At 39.2% G+C, this 19,073-nt stretch overlaps 3 protein-coding genes across 5 annotated transcripts; 1 reads left to right on the top strand and 2 right to left on the bottom strand.

Moving 5' to 3' along the window:
• The first annotated feature begins 48 nt into the window (after positions 1 to 48).
• si:dkey-29b11.3 (actin-binding Rho-activating protein-like) lies at positions 49 to 2,326 on the top strand. The gene is made up of 2 exons (XM_031278355.2): positions 49 to 274; positions 664 to 2,326. Exon 2 carries the CDS (start codon positions 672 to 674, stop codon positions 1,209 to 1,211), a length of 540 nt encoding a protein of 179 aa, XP_031134215.1. The 5' UTR covers positions 49 to 274; positions 664 to 671; the 3' UTR covers positions 1,212 to 2,326.
• Positions 2,327 to 2,628: 302 nt separating this feature from the next.
• hint3 (histidine triad nucleotide binding protein 3) lies at positions 2,629 to 6,516 on the bottom strand. Its single transcript, XM_031278356.2, has 5 exons — positions 6,302 to 6,516; positions 5,587 to 5,704; positions 5,290 to 5,359; positions 4,584 to 4,710; positions 2,629 to 3,671 (listed from the first exon to the last, which is right to left on the bottom strand). Exons 1-5 carry the CDS (start codon positions 6,431 to 6,433, stop codon positions 3,624 to 3,626), a joined length of 495 nt encoding a protein of 164 aa, XP_031134216.1. The 5' UTR covers positions 6,434 to 6,516; the 3' UTR covers positions 2,629 to 3,623.
• A 2,137-nt stretch (positions 6,517 to 8,653) lies between these two features.
• Positions 8,654 to 12,981, bottom strand: LOC116035344 (nuclear receptor coactivator 7). 3 transcript variants are annotated; one of them, XM_031278381.2, is made up of 7 exons: positions 12,841 to 12,981; positions 11,695 to 11,890; positions 10,637 to 10,789; positions 10,338 to 10,490; positions 10,127 to 10,222; positions 9,796 to 9,869; positions 8,654 to 9,564 (listed from the first exon to the last, which is right to left on the bottom strand). In XM_031278381.2, the coding sequence occupies exons 1-7, from the start codon at positions 12,864 to 12,866 to the stop codon at positions 9,426 to 9,428; spliced, it is 837 nt and encodes a 278-aa protein (XP_031134241.1). In that variant the 5' UTR covers positions 12,867 to 12,981; the 3' UTR covers positions 8,654 to 9,425. The 3 variants fall into 3 exon arrangements, with proteins under 3 accessions (XP_031134241.1, XP_031134240.1, XP_031134242.1); XM_031278380.2 differs by having other exon boundaries at positions 12,754 to 12,851; XM_031278382.2 differs by lacking the exons at positions 11,695 to 11,890; positions 12,841 to 12,981 and adding an exon at positions 11,137 to 11,649.
• Positions 12,982 to 19,073: the final 6,092 nt, after the last annotated feature.

Below are 19,073 nucleotides of genomic sequence, written 5' to 3' on the forward strand. Positions count from 1 at the left end.
CCTTTACTTCAGAGGCACTTGTCCTCGCCTCCCTCTCTGATCAGTGATTGGCTGTTCGGATCTTCTCTAGTAGGCCACTGGCCGAGACAGATGTCCATCAGAGCGGTTTTTTCCTTTGGACAGATAAGCATCCGCACTCTTGCTACTGTCAGCAGTGTTGCAGTATTGTTAAGTTGTTCTATAGTTACAGTGTAACCACCTGATTGTTTTTAGCACTTTGGCTACAATGAAACATTCTTGCAGGAGAAGTGAGGTTCGAGTCAGTGTGGGACATGTAAGTTGGATCATGTTTGATAATTGTTTACACCAAATGTCTGAAGGGCTGTAGGGCCTATAGACATAGGTCACTTTACAAAGCTGTGCGTTAACTTGTTCTAGTTATGATGATGACTGATATTGATTTTGTAAAATAATATGTTCACTTTTCTTTAGTTTTTATGAATTGTCAATTTAATTTGTTGCTCAGATTGTGGACTAAAACTGTCATCCGAAAAACCCAACAAATAGCCTACATAACAGGAAATCAATAATTAGGCGAAATATAATGTTTATCCTAAAACCTAGAGATTATTTTGATTATTTTAGTTATTTAAATAATAAAGTAATAAACACAGAAAAGTGCTATTTTATTCCTGTATTCCTATGTAATCTTCTCCTCAACAGAGACAGTGATGGGTTGGGACAGCCAGATCACCACCATCATGGAAACTGAAGATGACATTCTACATCCTGCTCAGTTTAGCGATGACACTGCAGCGTGCTTTGTTTCTGTAAAAGGCTTAAAGGAGAACTGGCAGAAGTGGTCTGACGAGCACCGGGAGCACCAGAAGCTCAACCCCTTCAGTCACGACACTAGGCCGTGTGTGGTGGTCCCTCAGAGGGGGCAGGACCACTATGGGAGACCCCTGCAGGGGTCCATGACGGAGCAACGGGGGAAGGATGCTCACACACATATCAGCAGAGAGGTTGAGGAGCTGTGTGAAGTGATAAGGAACATTGGAGAGCCAAGAGACAAAGATGGGGATGGAAGCGGCAGCAAAGGCAGAGATATCACCGTGGAATTTGGGAAACTGTTTGAGCATTATGTGACGATCTCTAATAAACTGGTGGGGATTCTTCTAAGGGCGAGGAAGCAGAGGCTGGTTGACTTTGAGGGGGAGATGCTGTGGCAGGGGAAGGATGACCATGCAGTTATCACTCTGTTGCAGTGATCAGAAACTTGGATTGGTGTTTATGCCATGATTCATGTTACATACACAGTGGCAAATATGGAGCTACTTTATGGCAGCACTCACTGTGGTATTCAGATAGCAGGGGGGCTGCAGTAATTGTGCCTTAGTCATGTAATGGCACTCTTGTTAAGAAAAAAAAAGATAGGTCTATCAGTGGATGATAATTCACAGTACCTTCCTGAGGAGTGCACATTAGGCTTACTAATGCATTTTCTCCTCATGCTAAAAAAACACACAATGTACTAAAACTGTTTATAAAGTGCAGACAGTGCAAGATACATGCAGGGGCTAGAAAAAGTCATGTAAAAACCTGAAACGAATGCAGTGACATAGTTAATCACAATAGCAAACGTTACAAAATTTGGGTCATAGCAGGTGAAATGCCAATTAGCAGCATTTGTCAGAAAGCAAAGTGATTATCAGCATGTTGGCACATGAGTTTTCAAAGCATTTAACAGCACTTAAAAAAGGCCAAACTGGTTGTACCTAAAATGCAGATGCATCAGAATCAATCAAATGATTAAATAGCAAATAACAACAAAATTCATATGTCAAAGTGAATGAAATCATGATAGGATATGCACAATTAAAAGTAAAACACAAATAAAGAGAAACATTGGTCATACTGTATGTTAAAACAGATATAAGACAAATATACTTTCTGTATGGGGGGGTTTAACCTAATATATGTTCATAGGGTAACTTAGTTACTTCAAAAACAGTACATTTTCATGTATTCACATATACTACACATTTACCGTGTTGCTAAAATAGGATCTTAGCTGAACAAATCCTTCCCTATATTTCCTTGCTAGCTTTTTAATGTGGGGAAAGTGGTGGAGTGAGCAGCTGAAATGAAGTCAGAGTGGTTAATGAGTCTGAAGCAAATCCAAAGAGAACATGAGGCTGCCTGTGACAGACAATATGGTGCTATAGGATGAACTTGATCTGACTTGGCTTGGGTACTTCGGAGCATGTATTTATTACAAGTCTGCTTTGTAATTAGAGAACCTTGTTACAGTTGAAACTTTGTATACCTGCAACACACTGAGATAGATGTACAATAAACTACAAATGCTGCTTTAATGAAATGAGAACTCCACAGTACACTCTGCACTGACTGATAATATATGCCATAATATCCGCTGCTATTAAAACTAATGGCCATGCAAAATAAATTAATGTTTTTTTTAGCATAAGGCAGAAGTAGATTGATCAATTAGCAAGTACTGCTTATGGTATTATAATAAAGAAAGAAAAGTAACAGCGTCCTGCATGTTATTGTGTTACTGTGGATGCTTTGTGAACTGTAAGCACTGACTGGAGTAGTTAAACTAATGACTGGGAGAAAAGTGTAAACTGATATCTAGGACTCACTATAGTAGGAACACACCGAGGAGCAGCAATGTATTATTTATTCCAAGTTAAATTAATTCTTAAAGTGCATACACTTGTGTACAGTACATACAGTTTGGTTTTCTGTCTTTACATTCCTTAATATACAGTAGTATCGTATGGCATATTCACTTCATGCACAATACCGTTAGTTCATCTTATATATCTTAACACAATCCTAGGACATTGTATCAAATCAAACGTGAGATGAGCATGTATAAACAGATACCTGGCTATATTTTAGTGTTTGTTGAGATCATTTAGCATACTTTACAGTGTTAGAGGATCACTTAGCTGCTTCCACTGTAAAGGAGCCTTGTAAATAGTTAATAATACTCTGGGCTTTGACCCACTTCACCAAGGCCACAAAATTATGAGATAACTCAACATAGCTGAGGAACCTTCGTTACACAACTATCCAACGTTTTACGTCAAAATGTGAATTAGACAAATTAATTTGTCTTACTTATACTTTTTTTCTCAATTACACATGAATAAAATCTGATTTTCAAAGCATTAAGCATGCCAGGAAATAAAACAGCTTATAATTATATTGGCTATCTATTGTTGTACTCACCTTTCCATTCAGTAAAAAGAAATAACGCCTTCAACATTTTCTTTGGCGATTACCAGATGAAAACAGGGGAATCACACCGTATGCTACTTGGTCCATAAAGTAAATGCATTTTTTTATGGCGGATTAATTGAGATTTAATAAACTCCTTCTGTAAAAAAACATTTAAAAAATCATTTGTGTGACATGTCGCAAGTAGCAAGAAAAAAGATTTGGCTTCATTCAAGCCTTCAGTTTGCTTCCAGTCTGAAAAGTGGTCTCTGGTTACAAACGTCACCAGTTTAAAATAATGTCATTAGCTCTGACCAAACAGACAGCAACTTTATGTGAGAGTGTATCATCCAACATGACATCTGCAAGAAGGTGGATGTTTCAGTCACATCAAAGTCAAGTACTGTCAGAACTGGATCCAAAGCGAGGGATTAGTTGGTCTCTCCCTTAGAGTTAAGAAGCTCAATCAGCTGGTCTGCCTGGAAAACATGAACAAATGTGGACAGGATGGAAATTAGATTTAAAACTCCACTTGCATAAACTAAAGTATGGTGGCACCACAGGGTTGTTGTCACTAATTACTAAACTAAATAGCATAATATAGTAAAGTCATTTACATTTATAATAACAGCTTTTAGAAATGTAAACCCCTTGTGCAACAGTGGGGAAGAGCCTGGCTTTCATTTCAAATGAAGTGTAAGTTTCAGTTTCAAGTTTTATTAGTCATGTGTAGGTTAATACAGGGTCAAGGGTACAATGAAATGTATTTAATGAGAGAACAGGTCAGCTCAGCAATAAAAGCACTAGCTGCCACAATAAGACCACTAGTCATATAAAAGATAAAATTACAATAATAAGATATGACAATAAGATGTAAGATTAGCTGGGATGACATCAATAGAATATAGCACTAAATACATATATGAAAATGAGGATTGGGTGTAAAAGTGACATGTTTATCCAACAGTTAATATAAGCCAATAAATCACTACATTTTTTTATACACACATCGATACTTTTGAACTTTGTGCAGAGAAAGTGAACACACTCTATTGCATCGGTTACTGGTTGAGACGCCTGAAACTACTAATTTCAGAATGAGAAAAATAACAATAAAAAACAAAGTGGGGTGGGTCATTCATCAATTACTAAATCACTAGCTCAACAGTCCTTACACATTTAAACCACGCTGCCTGCATGAGAGACACTTTATGAAGAAAACACATTTTCACGTGGTAAGATGACAGTCAACCTATTTTGCTTAAATGTAGCCTGATGGTGCACACACTTGAGATTGAGAAGCAATTATTTTATCTTTACTAATCCTTAATTTATATACCATTGCGTGTTTAGTATTGGAGCACAGAATAAATAATGATGAGGAGGCTTACCGTAATAAACCAATAAGAGTTGAGCCTGTAGAAGAGGCGGGACATGAAGCCAATTTGACTGGCAGGTGCCAGGACATGAAGGTGTAGGTGTGTGACAGAACAGAATGGGGGCCAGTGGAAACCGAACCTGCAGACAAGGGAAAGGGAATCAATGCACACAGGCACCATGGTTTAAGATATGATAAGCGTTTTCTAAATTGTTACGTCAACAAAGCAACATACAGTATATGTTAGCAAAGCGTAATGATCAGTCAGTAAGAATTATACATCAGTCTACATATCAATAACAATTTCCATTAGATTAAGTACTACTGTTCTCTAGGTAAAGACAGTTCATAGTTTACATTGTTGAACTGATACTGTGATGATGTGTACTGATGAGTATGTTAAAATCAGCTCCTGGCATCACTGTGGATTGTTTGCTTGTTCTTCTGTCTAGACGGGCATGCTGTAGTATTGATTATTAGTATTGGTTGTTCTTAAAGGGGGACAATTCACCTCGAAATAATTTGTCAGTCACTATTTCTTAACAGAAAACCTGAACTGGGTCTTTACCTGAGGTTTATGTCATCGAGTGACAAAAGTTGTTTCACTAAAAATGTTTGGGGATGTTCCTTTTGTGGTAGTCACGTCGTAGCACTTACATTCCTGAGTCACTAGTGTGAAGAGCTGTGAACCAGAAAATGTACCACTGAATGTAGTTCACCTGACATCGCTGAGGTCTGTTACGTTGTTTTTCTGGAGGATCTCCTTCCCTGTCTCGACCATCCGCTTCACTGGTTATGACAACAAAAGCAAAAACACATGTAATTTGCCATTACAAATAAGCCAACTATATTTTATTCAGCTGCAGAGTAGTTAACACCAGTCCACATGATCGGTTAGCAATGACCTGTCAGTGCAATTGAATTTAGCAGCAACATGCAGTAATCTATACAATTATTTTCAAAGTGCAACCGTTTCAACAAGCATCGGTAAATACGGTGTGTAGTTTAAACCTTACCCAAAGGCACATGCTCCTTGCTGAGTGTTTTACAATTCCCTACGTGTTTGGTTGGGACGACCAGGTAATGGTGGGGAGCTCCAGGTTTAATGTCTCTAAAACATGAGATCTCCTCGTCCTGCAGCGCAGATAAATGAGCAAGTCAGCAAATACAAATGAATAAATCAGCTGGAAGGAAAGAAAGGGTAGAATGGTGGGGACTGTGGTGTTAAGTGCAACTTATTTTTTTTAACTACATGTTAGTTAGCTTTGTTGTTAGTTTAAAAAAATCACCAAGTCACCTAGCGAAAGTCTCTTTTCAGCTCTTTATCGTCTCTCCCAAAGCTGTGGTTTCCAAACTGGAAGCTCCAGTGAGTGTGTCTTTGAGGGGATCCCATAAAATGTATTTATTTAGAGTCCTTATATGTGAAAACGTTTGAGTGCTGAGGTACACCCTGCAATAGACCAGCATAAAACTACAAACTAGCGTAGTTAGTGGCTAGTTAAGCACTCAATAAACATGTGGTAGTTCAATTACTGCACACAACTTACATAGTCTTAAAGAAAATTAAACAATAAATCTAGCCCAATATTCAAAAAGCCACTAACGCTATGTGTTACAGAACCATACTGCAGTACCGTTACGCTGCTTCTTAACCCAGCTGTTTAACAAGAAAGCATGCTAAAGCTAGCTAGCTTAGCACTTCGTATTGTTTAAACATTGCAATATTCTTACACAGTGAAGAAGCTCCGTGCCCATTTCATTGTTTACGATCTTGCAGAAAATACATTTCTTTTCATATCCTTCAGCTGGCACGCTGCTGGTTTTGGAAACCTGATCAGGTTGTGTAGCCTCGACTCCTGCCATTGTTGTACAATGAACTGTCAAAGGTAAGACCTGCACAGTCGATTACAGAGGTCGACGAGCTCACAAGGGGAAACCGAAAGATTGTCGATCCACCGTTCTCTTAAGTGTCCACAGCAGTGCCGTTTTTTGACGCGAGGAGTCGCCAGTGATGGCGAAAGCTTCGTGAAGCATGAAGATTTGCAGCAAATTGGTTCATTTCTCGAGGCTTTACTGTAAATGCACACAAAGCCACCTGTTGGTCCTGTTGGTCAGTGTAAGTAAAAGTAGTCAAACAGGCAATGACTGCCAACAATGAAAAAAATATCTATTTTGATGTAATCCATTTATAGCACACCAATTCGGGTCTATTCTGATAAACATATGATTGTATACCAATTCATGTGTCTTGTGAGTATGCAAAACCGTAACTTAAAAAGTTGTTTATTAACCAAATCTTTGTCCTAATTCCAAGATTAAATCCACAAGACCTCATGCCTAATTAGCTGCTAACAGAGAGGATTTGTTTGTGATCATTGATTTGTAGGATATTTGTATATTTACTCATTACTGCTGATGGTACAGATGCAACCGTGATTATACTTCCCTGCAGATTTTCAAATAACTTTTCAACCCACCTGACTGCTGATAAATTCTCAAATTGACCACCTGGTAGCCTATGTTGGCTACAACTATTTAGATAAAGAAACATTAAAGTATGTCCAAGGTAGCAGATATTTCACTCATGGGGCTCTGCGGTCCATATGTCCAGCCCAAAAAAGGGGTGAGACAAATTATAGAAAAACATGAATACTGTATGCCTTCATACTTGAATTATCAAATAAACTGATCTCATATTGCATGTGTGTATTCCGTTTGCTTAATTTCCCATATTTAGAAATAAAACTATACTCTGCCACTCAGTCAAACTTCTCATTTTCACCATACCAAAATAATTTAGGATTTTAGTTCTGCATTCAAAGTTGCACGCACGTTATTATAGTGTATGAACGAGCTATCAAATAGCCTAAGAAAAGTGAGATGCACCTCCGGTAAACTTCCTGGACAAACAAGCACGTAAACTGTTCCTGAGAATGCCTTAATAGACGGGCTCTGGCTGTTCTCAAGTACACCCATATGGTGGGTGGTCGTTCCGGGATTTCAAGCCCCGGGACCATAATGGCGGCTCGTTTGGAAACTTATTTTACGAAAATAGTTCACCGAAATGTGTTTCTGAAAAATATTTGAGCGAGAAAACAACTATGCAGTTGCTAGATCTGTCTTTATTTTAAATGGACAACAGTCAGTTTAAAAGATTTTCGGGAGTTTCAAGAGGTGGCGATGCTGGATGCCCCTGATTCGCATTTCCTGGATGCATTTCACCGCTCCTTATGGGAAACCAGCAGGATGTTTTGAATGTTTTTGGGGAAGCCTGGAAATGACGTTCCCTGTGGACACATTCTACAGAATGGACACGCAGCTAAGAGAAGAAGCTGCCCCCAGAGAGTATGGCTCTGGTTTAACCATAGACTGTTAATATATACAGTCTATGGGTTTAACATATATTTGGTAACTCATTTAACCTGTTTTTAAAAATGTTCTACCTCTATTTTCTGGCATGATGGACCTTCACATTCAGTTTATCAGTGTACATTAACTGCTTAGAATTTGTCTTCCCTACATTTTAATTCACAATTTTGTCACATTGTAATGAGGGTTGCTGACTCTGTGGATATGACTGTTTCTTAACAGCCATATGCTAAATAAATCAAATCAAACTCTCCAAGTTGTGTTACTTGAAACTATTTTGTTCTTGTTGGGAATTAAAATAAATCCTACTTTGTTAAGTAAAAATATTCTGCTGTCAAACATACATTTAAGTTGCTTCACTATATCTAATGTGGTCTTTTTGTGGCCTACATTATGCTCACAAATGAACGCAAATATTATAAAAATGAATACTTGATTAGATTTGGTATCAGCAAATCATATCGACAGAATACACACTTTTTAGTTTCCGTTGTTGTCGCCTGTGCTACCTGCAGCAGACTGATTTGCACACAAACATTAAAATGTGAAATAAACTATACAAACAAATGTTGCTTTTCTGTTTAGATTGTCTTAAAATACATTTCGATAAATTGATAATAAAAGTATGTAAAAAATGTTCCTATATTGTCTATTCATGCAAATATGCAGGCAGGCGTCCCACTTTCCAAAAACAATCACACATCACAGACGATACGTTTTTATAGTGCAACCTAATGCTTTTATTTTTCAACCTGAGTGGTTAGGTCTTCATCTGCAGCAGTAGTTTTCAAATGGAGAACAACATTAAAGCCAGACATCTCGTTAGAAAAAAAACAAGTACAATTAGAGTCCATTTAGGACATTGTGCGTACTATCATGTTACTATTGTGCGTACTATCATGTTTTTACAATAAATTAATTGTTTAACCTTTTAGTTTATATGGCCCCTTATGTGCCAAGTATGTTTCATAAACCTTACACACACTGTAAACACATTTTAAATTTCACAAACATGTGGCTGTTAGACAGAAAAAGATTTTTTTTCCTTAAATTCTGAATGCGCTTACAGTCATTAAACACTTTTTTATTCAACAGTGTTTCTGTGAACTTTGTATTATAATGCTCCCCACAAGAAAGGGAGGGCATGGAGGGCTTAAAGCATCAGATGCCAGTGACTGACTCATCTTAGCACGGGGCTATTGATGAATAGCCGGTAGTTTAAAGCAGCAGGACCCTGAATTACAGGATTTCATCTGGCCACTTGTCTTGAACAGGCACAGATCACACCAGCATAAACCGAAAGTCCGGCACGAGAACCAAAAGACTTTTACTTCTGTATGTGGGCTAATCTGAGCCAGGTGCCCAGATGACAGCACCTGCTCTTTCAGGTTTTGTACAGTAGTGGCCAAAACCACATGTACACCTTGAAATTTTGGAAGTTCTGTAACTCCAGTCAGGACAGTGGGGTCTTTTCAGATGTTGTCCCCTAAGTTCCCACAGTCCAGACTTCGAGGTCTTTTATAATGAAGTCTTCCTGTGTGGAGAGCGACGCATTGCGGAATGTGGGACAGGAGAAGCTTGAACCATGGTACAGATCAGCATCCAGCCACAGGCCAAATCCGCCCCTACAGACCAAGAAAAAAAAAAACACTTTAATGTCAAATCTTTTAAAAGCTGTTAATGTTTTATGCTTTGAGATACCAGGTGCTGTAATCTCGGATATGTCACAGTTAAAGTTATTATTTTATGATCTTGCTTTTATTTCTTTATAACACCAACAGACCTATTCTTTTCTTTCTTTTTTTAAGTGTGTATGTCTATATTTCATAGGGGCAGTCAACAACCACATAACTTACCCCCCTCCACCAATCTGCAGAGATTCCAAGTTGCCGCTCACAAAGTAGGAGTTCTCGCCACTCCACCTGTATATCTGGGAAAATGCCAAATAAAAGACTTAAGGCACTTGTACTCAAACCCATTGCACAAGTTTCAAAATATGTCACATGCACATGCAAAATGTATTTTTGATCCTTTTCTGAAAGTTATTTCTTTCCAGAGATTGTGTTTAGTTTCTTAGCTAAAGAATAACTGTTAAATGATTGCAAACTTTACTTGTACTATAAATACAGCAGTTCTCAGACTAGCTGGTAGATAAGTTTCTAACCACACAGGAAACTCCACTCTTACCTGGAAGTCAGGGTTGAAGCTGAACAGAAAGGTTTCCCCTGTGCCATAGCAGTATTTACTGACTTTGAATGGATCAGAAGAAAATGCCCCAAATACCTGAAAAGACCAAGACATTGGGTCATTAAAGGAGTACTCACAGATACACTATTAACCAGGGTATCAGTCATTTGTTTAATTAAAAGCATTGGAGAGTTAAGATAAAGATGCCAACCTTATTATGCATGTCTTTGATAACCAGCAGCACAGGGCTGTCCAGGCTTGCCATATTCCTGTAGATAGTCTTCAGACTGCTCCCATGGATGGCTGTGCTGTAGACCAGTTGCCAAGGATAGCCCTGGGTCCTTGCTGGCATGTGAGCAGCAAGCTGTTGGAAAAAAGAGATGTTAATCAAAAGATGTCATACTGAAAGATATAAAAGTAATTATCACAACAAAACGAGTTGATGGCTGTAAATCATTGCTAAATCACTTACTCAGATTTTTTTTTGCAATGTTGTCGGGTATAACTTACTTTCTCCAGGTGTTGGTCACCCAGCAGCTGGCTGCAGTCACACAGGACAGGGAGAGCACCTTCAGCTTCCTCCTGGTACTCGGGCTCCTCTGCCTCAGAGTCCACCGAGCTACACAGACTCTGGCGCCGCTTGGAGTCCTTCAGTGTGATGATCTGGAGGAGGACACAAGATGAGACAAAATGAGACTTTCCCCTACAGTACATACAGAAACTTGTGGTTGAACGACTCATTTACAGACAGTGCACACGTAAATTCTAAAGGGTAAATATTTTATTCCAACAGTAGATGCAGTAGATGCAGGTAAGTTTAACACAACTTCATTGACAGTAAATTCACAACTGGATTGCTGAATTCATAACTGGAATTACTGGATCGCAAGCTGTCTAGGAAGGATGGATAATGATGACATTTTTTTTTTTTTACCCCAGGGTAAAGTATATTTTACCCCATAAATACAGCACATCTCCTAACATAATAACATGCAGTATAGTGGTCCTACCTCAACATACGGCTCCACAAAGTCACTGGCAAAATAAAACACCTTGAAATTGTCTGAGAGCAGCTTCATTCTTCCTGATTTCTCTGTCAAGCTCTGCGCTCTGCGCTCTGCAGTACCACATGTACCACATCCATCCCTTGTGTTGCATCTGGGCTATATATACTTTGTAAATGCTATTGGTTTGCAACTTAAGTGGAGAGGCTTCTCATTGGTTAGCTCTGATACGTAACAGTTTCTTTTCTCTCAAACAGGAAAGTGAAGCGCGGCTCTGGGAAAATGGGAGGGAGATTGAGATAGGAAGGATGTCCATATATAGAGACTGGGATTTCCCACAACCTCTGGGATAACTGCCAGGCACGTTGGTGCCTCAGTTACTGTAAACCAGGGATACTTGGTGGTTTTTATATACCAATGCATTTACAAATGTTAAAAAAAATGTTTAACTGTAGAGGTTTATTGTCCTGCCCTGATGTTATCCTGCAGTTAAAGAGCCACAGAGGGCTTTTATTTAATCTTTAACCGTGTGTGTGTGTGTGTGTGTTTTCATGCAAACCTTACCTCCCAGTTTTTAGCAGTGGGGTCGACAGGTTTACTGAGGAGCTTGTTGATCACAGCCACCTTGTTCTTCTTCACTACCAGATAGCGCTTCTGATGTTTCTCTCTGATGAAGAAACGGGGCTGGTGGTGCTTTTTGTTGCCCTTAGTGTAGATTTCTGGGGACCACTGTACAAAGAAGGTGTAGAGGTGGTCGACCCTGTTGAAGCAAAATGAAAATTCTTTTATGAATAGACAATCACCGTTTACCTGAACAGATTTATTCAGGTGGCCTGCTAAGGCTAAAATGAGTAGTTTTTTAATATGAAAAGCAAAGGGCTTATAACATCAATCACCACTTTGAGGTTACAAATAATTCAACTAAAGCAGAATCACTGTGTGTTACATAATCTTAACTGCATTTCAGTAAATCAATCCTTGACTTCTTCTACTGAGCATGTAATTTCACTGCAACTGTAAAGCATTAATGACCCAACCTTTCCCATAAGAAAAAAACAAATTGAAAGTTGAGCAAATGCCACTCACAAGACTATTATCTTTTAAATCGTGCCTGGACATGATTCATAGGAAGGTGAAGCATTCTTTAAATGATTTAAGCATTAATCATGCTGGGCTGGGGATATCCGAGGTGAGGACAGAGTGAAAATTAAGAAGCCCTTTTTTTGGAGTTATTTTTTAAGATGGATTCTGCCACCTACAGGTTTCCAAAAGAGAGCCACTTCTGAGCAATTCATTACTGAAATCCAGAAAATCCATTTAATATTGAAAGAAGTAGCAATTATTTTATATAAACCTACTTTTAATCCCTCTTTCTCTTCCTGCCAATCTACACTGCAACAACCACTTTCTACCATGGGATGACTGGAATAACTCCCTGTTTCTTCCTTTGCACACGTAGTAATACATACACCACCAAGAACTCTAATCACTATACCTTTGCAAAAGGGTTACATCGTATGCATGACCTCGAATAAACTTTTAAAATCATGTTGCAATTAAAGCTTTTGCGATTCTAAGCTCACATTTTCTTGCTTAAATGTTAAAACAAGCAAATCAAAATACCGTGTGATTAAACTCCAGATAACATCACCATATTCAGGACCCAGCATAACAATGTTCACAGCTCTCTTGATGATTCATTTAACTTACTCTCCAACACTGTAGGCAACTCCCATGGCTGATTGAAGATGAGGGTAAACTGGGAAAAGGAGAAAGAGAGAGTAGATGGTTTGGAGGTTCAGTGCTGAAGAAGCGTGTCCACTGTCCCTGTCCAGAGTCTCAGCCCCCTGAGTATTTTATACTTCACTGAGATAAGCCCCTTTCATCATTAACCCTCCCTTTCTCCCTAAACAGCTTTACATGTATTTGACATGAGGATTTCACAATGGTCCTGAAAGCCAGAGTTAGTGAATCATTAACGTGACCTGCTCAGTCTCTCTGTCCTAAATCTGGCTGGAGTTCAGTTACTGTGTCAAGGTAGTGGATCGGTGACTGAATGAGGTGGCTTGACATAAAGTTAAAGGCCTCCGTCTGTCTGAGTGTCAGATTGTCTTTTCATTGTGCCTTCCTGCCTTTGTTTCTGTCTCTCAGTCTTACCAGATGTCTGACCTCTCTTTCCATCTCCTCAGAGATTAAAAGTAAACTAATTACATTTCCAGTTAAGTCAATTCTGAGGAACTGTAATTGTACTTTACTTGAGTATCTGCAACCCAACTACATTTCAGGGGGAAATATTGCAGTTTTTTTTTTTTTTTTAACTCTGATACATTCATCTTATTGATATAATATGTAATATTCCTGCAATAAAATGTCTATAAACAACTATACTTGTATTATATATATATTAGTTGTGTACTTACACTATCCCAAATTTTTCCAACAAGCCAGAGAAATCTGTAACTTCAATCAATGACACGGAGTGTGTCGTTTGGTAGCCTGTCAATGGTGTCATATATAACCTTTGACCCCTGGTCTACATGTCTTCTGCAGTTTCCAGGCATTGAGTTAAGCTAACCGGCTGTGGCCGGTATACCTTGGTAATGATCGTCTCTTTTACTCTTGACAAGAAAGCCAATGTGCATTTCCCTAAATGTCAAACTATACCTTTACAGTATATATAAATATTGTATTTTACATTGTGGTATTGGTACTTTTACTTCTGCTTCTCATCATCACATTCATCCCTCTCACTTTCTCTTTCTTTTCTCTCTTGCAGCCTGTTTCAGGTTTTCCTTGAACAATATAAAAGGGGAAGTGTTTAACGATTTGTTCTTTTAAAATGACAATTCTAAAAGAAGGAAACGTGCATAACGATGGGTACATAACATTTGGAAGGTTTTGGGTCTATGCACCATCAGAAAGTTTTGATGATAAATGGTTTGACGGGGTTGTGTTGTCCTAATTTGGTAGCAGAGAACTGCTATTCATGTTTATGATGTGTGTTGTATATATGCGTGTGTCTGAGTTGTTGTTGGCTTTTTTTCCCACATATTGAGTTTGAGTGCACGCAATCACACAGAAAGTTACAGATGTAATCTATCTCCCTGCAACAATCATTAGAGGCCGTTATTTTAACAGGCCCCACTCCCACTCTATAAGGATTATTGTAACAGGCTCAAGACATCAAATCAAGATTTAATCAAAGAAGCACCATGTAGTGATTACTGATTGCAGTGTTGACCATTGATATATGATCTATACAAGCCATTCAGACTTGATTAATTTATGTTGAGTATTATCTCTCTACACTAATGCTCAAACAGAATCACAGAGTTGTCTGTTTCTTCTATCTGCAGTCATTAGGATTAACTGAGTAAACACAAATAAACTCAATGGGCCAGATCATCTGAACATGCTGAGCTGTTGAAGCAATAAAGCTGCTTTGTGGTTGTTATTTCCAAATATCGTCACTTGTTCGACTAGATTTTGTTACAGTCTTGGGCAAGTACAACATATTTATATGTGTGTGTGTGTGTGTGTGTGTGTGTGTGTGCGTGGTGAAACAAGGAACAGCATCAATGAAAATGACATTCAAAAACTATCAGCCATTCGTACACTCAAGGGACTCTGTGTCATTCATTCGTGTTGTGAATAAGAATGTCTAGACTAAAGTCTTCATTATTCATCCCCCCCCCAACACACACACACACACACACACACACACACACACACACTCACTCACTCACTCACTCACTCACTCACTCACTCACTCACTCACTCACTCACACACACTTGTTTATCGGTGTTTTAAGCCCCCAACGTCGCACTAGGATTAGGCAATGGTTAGGGTTAGGGTTAAGGTTAGGGTTAGGTGCCTTGAAGTCAACGGTCGCAGCGCTGCCTGGAAGGAGACGTTGGGGGTTAAAACACCATCGAGCCACACACTCACACACACACACTGGTCTGACATACCCTCCCACACAGACATACAGAGACATACACACACACACACACACACACACACACACACACACACACACAGAGCACTTCCTAGTACCCTCACTATAGCATATGCTGACACACACTAATGAATACGCTGTGCAATGGGCTATATCCCTGCGGATGTCTACTATCAGTATTATACTGCACCATACAAAGATTGCATACATATTACTATTCCTCATAGCCCTAACCAAAATACCATCAGATCCTAAGTTTTGGTGTTTTTGTACTGTCCCTCTTATTAAACAGTCCAGTTGCTGAAGGAACAGAAGACTTGGTAATCTAGCTGTTCTTATTTTCCTCTGCAGAATCCTTCCATTGTCCTGACAACTTAGTTGGAACCTGTTGAGCAGACGGTGAGTAGGGTCATTGAGGATGCGCTCAGCCTTATTCAGAATAAGGTCCTTACACAACGGAACAGCTGACATCTGGTCACACCCAGTGACCCTACACGCCATACTGATCATGAGCTGCAGCCTATGGGATGTTGCGCATGTTTCCCAACACACAAATCAGGCCAAAGAACAGGATGCACTGTAGAAACAGCTTTATAAAACAGTTGCAAAACATAACAATCCAAATTAGAACTGAACAGTATCTGTAAGAAAAACATTTGCTGTTGCAGTTTTTTGACCTTCGCAGTGTTGTACAGCCTACATCAAACTTCAGCTTGTCATCAATCTCTATCCGAGTCTCTCTATTAGAGTCAGCGGTAATGTCGCCCTGTCTACCGACTGGACTGTATTTAGCTAAATTACAAATTGATAATGGTTCCAGTGCTCAAACGCATGTTTGTAAAAGATATCAGGTCAGGAGATTACAACAGGGACACTCTGGGGTCAACAATCTTTCACAAGAGAAGTAGCAGGGAGGAGATCAATTTGAGTCGCACAAAAGATCATTAAGTAAACACAGGCACACAGATAAACACAGTTAAAATACAGATATATAAACGCGTATGTGCAGACACGCATGTGCCCACACTCATATGCACACCTGATGCATGTCAGTCCTATGTGCACACATTCTATGTGCAGAAGAACTCTCACTATTACTTACTGACCCATTCAAGTCTGCGCAGAAAAAAATACAGCTGACATTTTTCTCAAATTTATAATTTAATTCTTAATTTGATGAGATTATGTTAAGAGTTCCTCTGCATTGCTGCTCTGGGAGTGTTTTGTTCTCATCTTGAGTCTGTCTGAAGCACTGTTAGTAAAAAGGATGTTTAGCATTGAGAGAGACATTTGTTGCTCGGTATTTTTAATTTCTATCTTCATTTTATGTCTTTTGCAAAATCAGCCCACTGGCTTCCATGACAGCAGAAGTCTCTGGTTTGGCTCCCGCTAAAAAAATGTTTTGAAAGTGCAACAACTGTGCTGTATTTCTTGTCATCAAAGCAAGCAAGAAAATGTTTTGTCACCGAAACCTGCAACTGCACTTTTAGAAGATGAAAATATTGGACAATTATACAGATGGATGTGTGATTGCAGTTGTAATTTTCTGTTTAGATTTTTGCTTTCACATAGCTTTTTCACATAGGTTTATGCCCTGCAGTGCCCTGCTACGTCCTGCTATGCCCTGCTACACCCTGTAACGCCCTGCTATGCCCTGCTACACCCTGTAACGCCCTGCTATGCCCTGCTACACCCTGTAACGCCTTGCAGTGCCCTGCTACACCCTGTAACGCCCTGCTATGCCCTGCTACACCCTGTAACGCCCTGCAGTGCCCTGCTACACCCTGTAACGCCCTGCTATGCCCTGCTACACCCTGTAACGCCCTGCAGTGCCCTGCTACACCCTGTAACGCCCTGCAGTGCCCTGCTACGCCATGAATTACTATAACTACTATTTCTAGTCATAGTTCCATTATCTTTATTGTGACTATTATTGCCACTGTTCATCACACCCCCAACCGGCACCGTCAAACACTGCCTACCAAGAGCCTGGGTCTGTCTGAGGTTTCTCCTTGAAAGGAAGTGTTCCTCACCACCCAAGGTTTCTTCCTAAAAACGAGTTTTTCCTCGCCACTGTCGCACTAAATGCTTGCTCTTGGGGGAATTACTAGAATTGTTGGGACTTTATAAATTATAGAGTGTGGTCTACACCTACTCTATCTGTAAAGTGTCTTGAGATAACTCTTGTTATGATTTGATACTATAAATAAAATTGAATTGAAAATTGAATTGAATAGCTGGGCATGTGATTTTGGATTTGTTGTTGAAAAAATTACAAACAATAAACATTCCACATTACCACATTTTGATGCAAACTACACATATACAATCAGACTAAACTGTTTGTTTGAGTACAGCACAAATATTTTTTTAAACTTTAAAGTTCACTTGTTGAGACACGATTGTGAGACAAAGTGACCAGGGGATTAGGAGGTAATGGTCTATTGAGATATGTGGCAAAATTATTCCACTATGACTGCAAACAACTGTGTTGATTAAGAGGTCCCTGTATGAATGCACACAGACCATCAGATATTGTTTGGGTTTTGTCTCAGAGGCCGTGAATCTTTTGGAAATGATGATACACACACACACACACACACACACACACACACACACACACACACACACACACACACACACACACACGCACACACACATGCACACACAACACGCCTTTGTCATTTTCTTGGCAGCAGGTTATTTGTTGCAGAGCCGTTGGTGCCTCACCTCTCCTCCAATTACTGTAAATCCTCTCTGCCGCTGCACACTTTCATATAAACATGGGAAAAACCTCTATTAGCCAGCATGCTCATTGCCCTGGGTTCAGTACACAATACATATACACAGACAAACACAAACACACAGGGACACAGACACAGTAACGAGGTGTACGTACACAAACAAACATCACTCTGCTGGCTGGTATATTAGTTCTTATTTACTCCTGCAAGCGTTTGGAGCCTGGAATGTAAATGCATTTGATGATTTGTCGAGTTGCAGATGCCAGCTGGGCCACTTGTTAGCCTAGAGTTGCATGTGTATGTGCCTCGGCAACAATCTCTGCAACAGTTGTGCACGAGTAAGCTGAAAGAGTATGTTGACTTTTCAGAAATCCGTAGCCAGGGTGACTATCAATGGTAAATAAATCCAAAGATTGATGCCATTGTTTTGTTTGATTTAAGATGCCTCATAGGTCAATATGTGCTTTTGTTAAGACCATCGTTTTACCACAAACATTTAACATAAATCTGGTTTTGGTTTGAACAATATCGAAACCTATTTACTGTAAAAGATAACGACCTTTTTATGACAGTGAGATTACTACTCCCACATTGGCAACCTATTCAAATGAAATTGGCCCTTCGGTGCAATGCAACTCATCAAGCTGTTACTTGTTTGATTCTGGTAGTTGTAGATAATGTCACAATGCCAAATTGTGCAATACAAAAGCCCAAAGTGAAACCTTTACGTCAATGTTTTATTCTAAAACAGGCACGTGCACAAATAGACATCCAAAGGGGCTTGAGCACCTGCCCTTTTTCCTCCTCTGCTCAGTTTTTTTCTTTCTTTTTTTTTCTTAATGAATATAGCCTATATATATATATATATATATATATATATATATATATATATATATATATATATCTGAAGCCAAGAAAATGACAAAGGCGTGTTGTGTGTGCATGTGTGTGTGCGTGTGTGTGTGTGTGTGTGTGTGTGTGTGTGTGTGTGTGTGTGTGTGTGTGTGTGTGTGTGTTTGTATACACACATCATTTCCAAAAGATTCACGGCCTCTGAGACAAAACCCAAACAATATCTGATGGTCTGTGTGCATTCATACAGGGACCTCTTAATCAACACAGTTGTTTGCAGTCATAGTGGAATATATATATATATATATATATATATATATATATATATATTCCTTTGCACACAGCTTCCCTGTCAAACAAATGTATTTATTTAATTAAAAAATGAAAG

This window comes from Sander lucioperca, chromosome 10 (assembly GCF_008315115.2).
Source record: "Sander lucioperca isolate FBNREF2018 chromosome 10, SLUC_FBN_1.2, whole genome shotgun sequence".
In the NCBI taxonomy this organism is placed as follows: Eukaryota; Metazoa; Chordata; class Actinopteri; order Perciformes; family Percidae; genus Sander; species Sander lucioperca.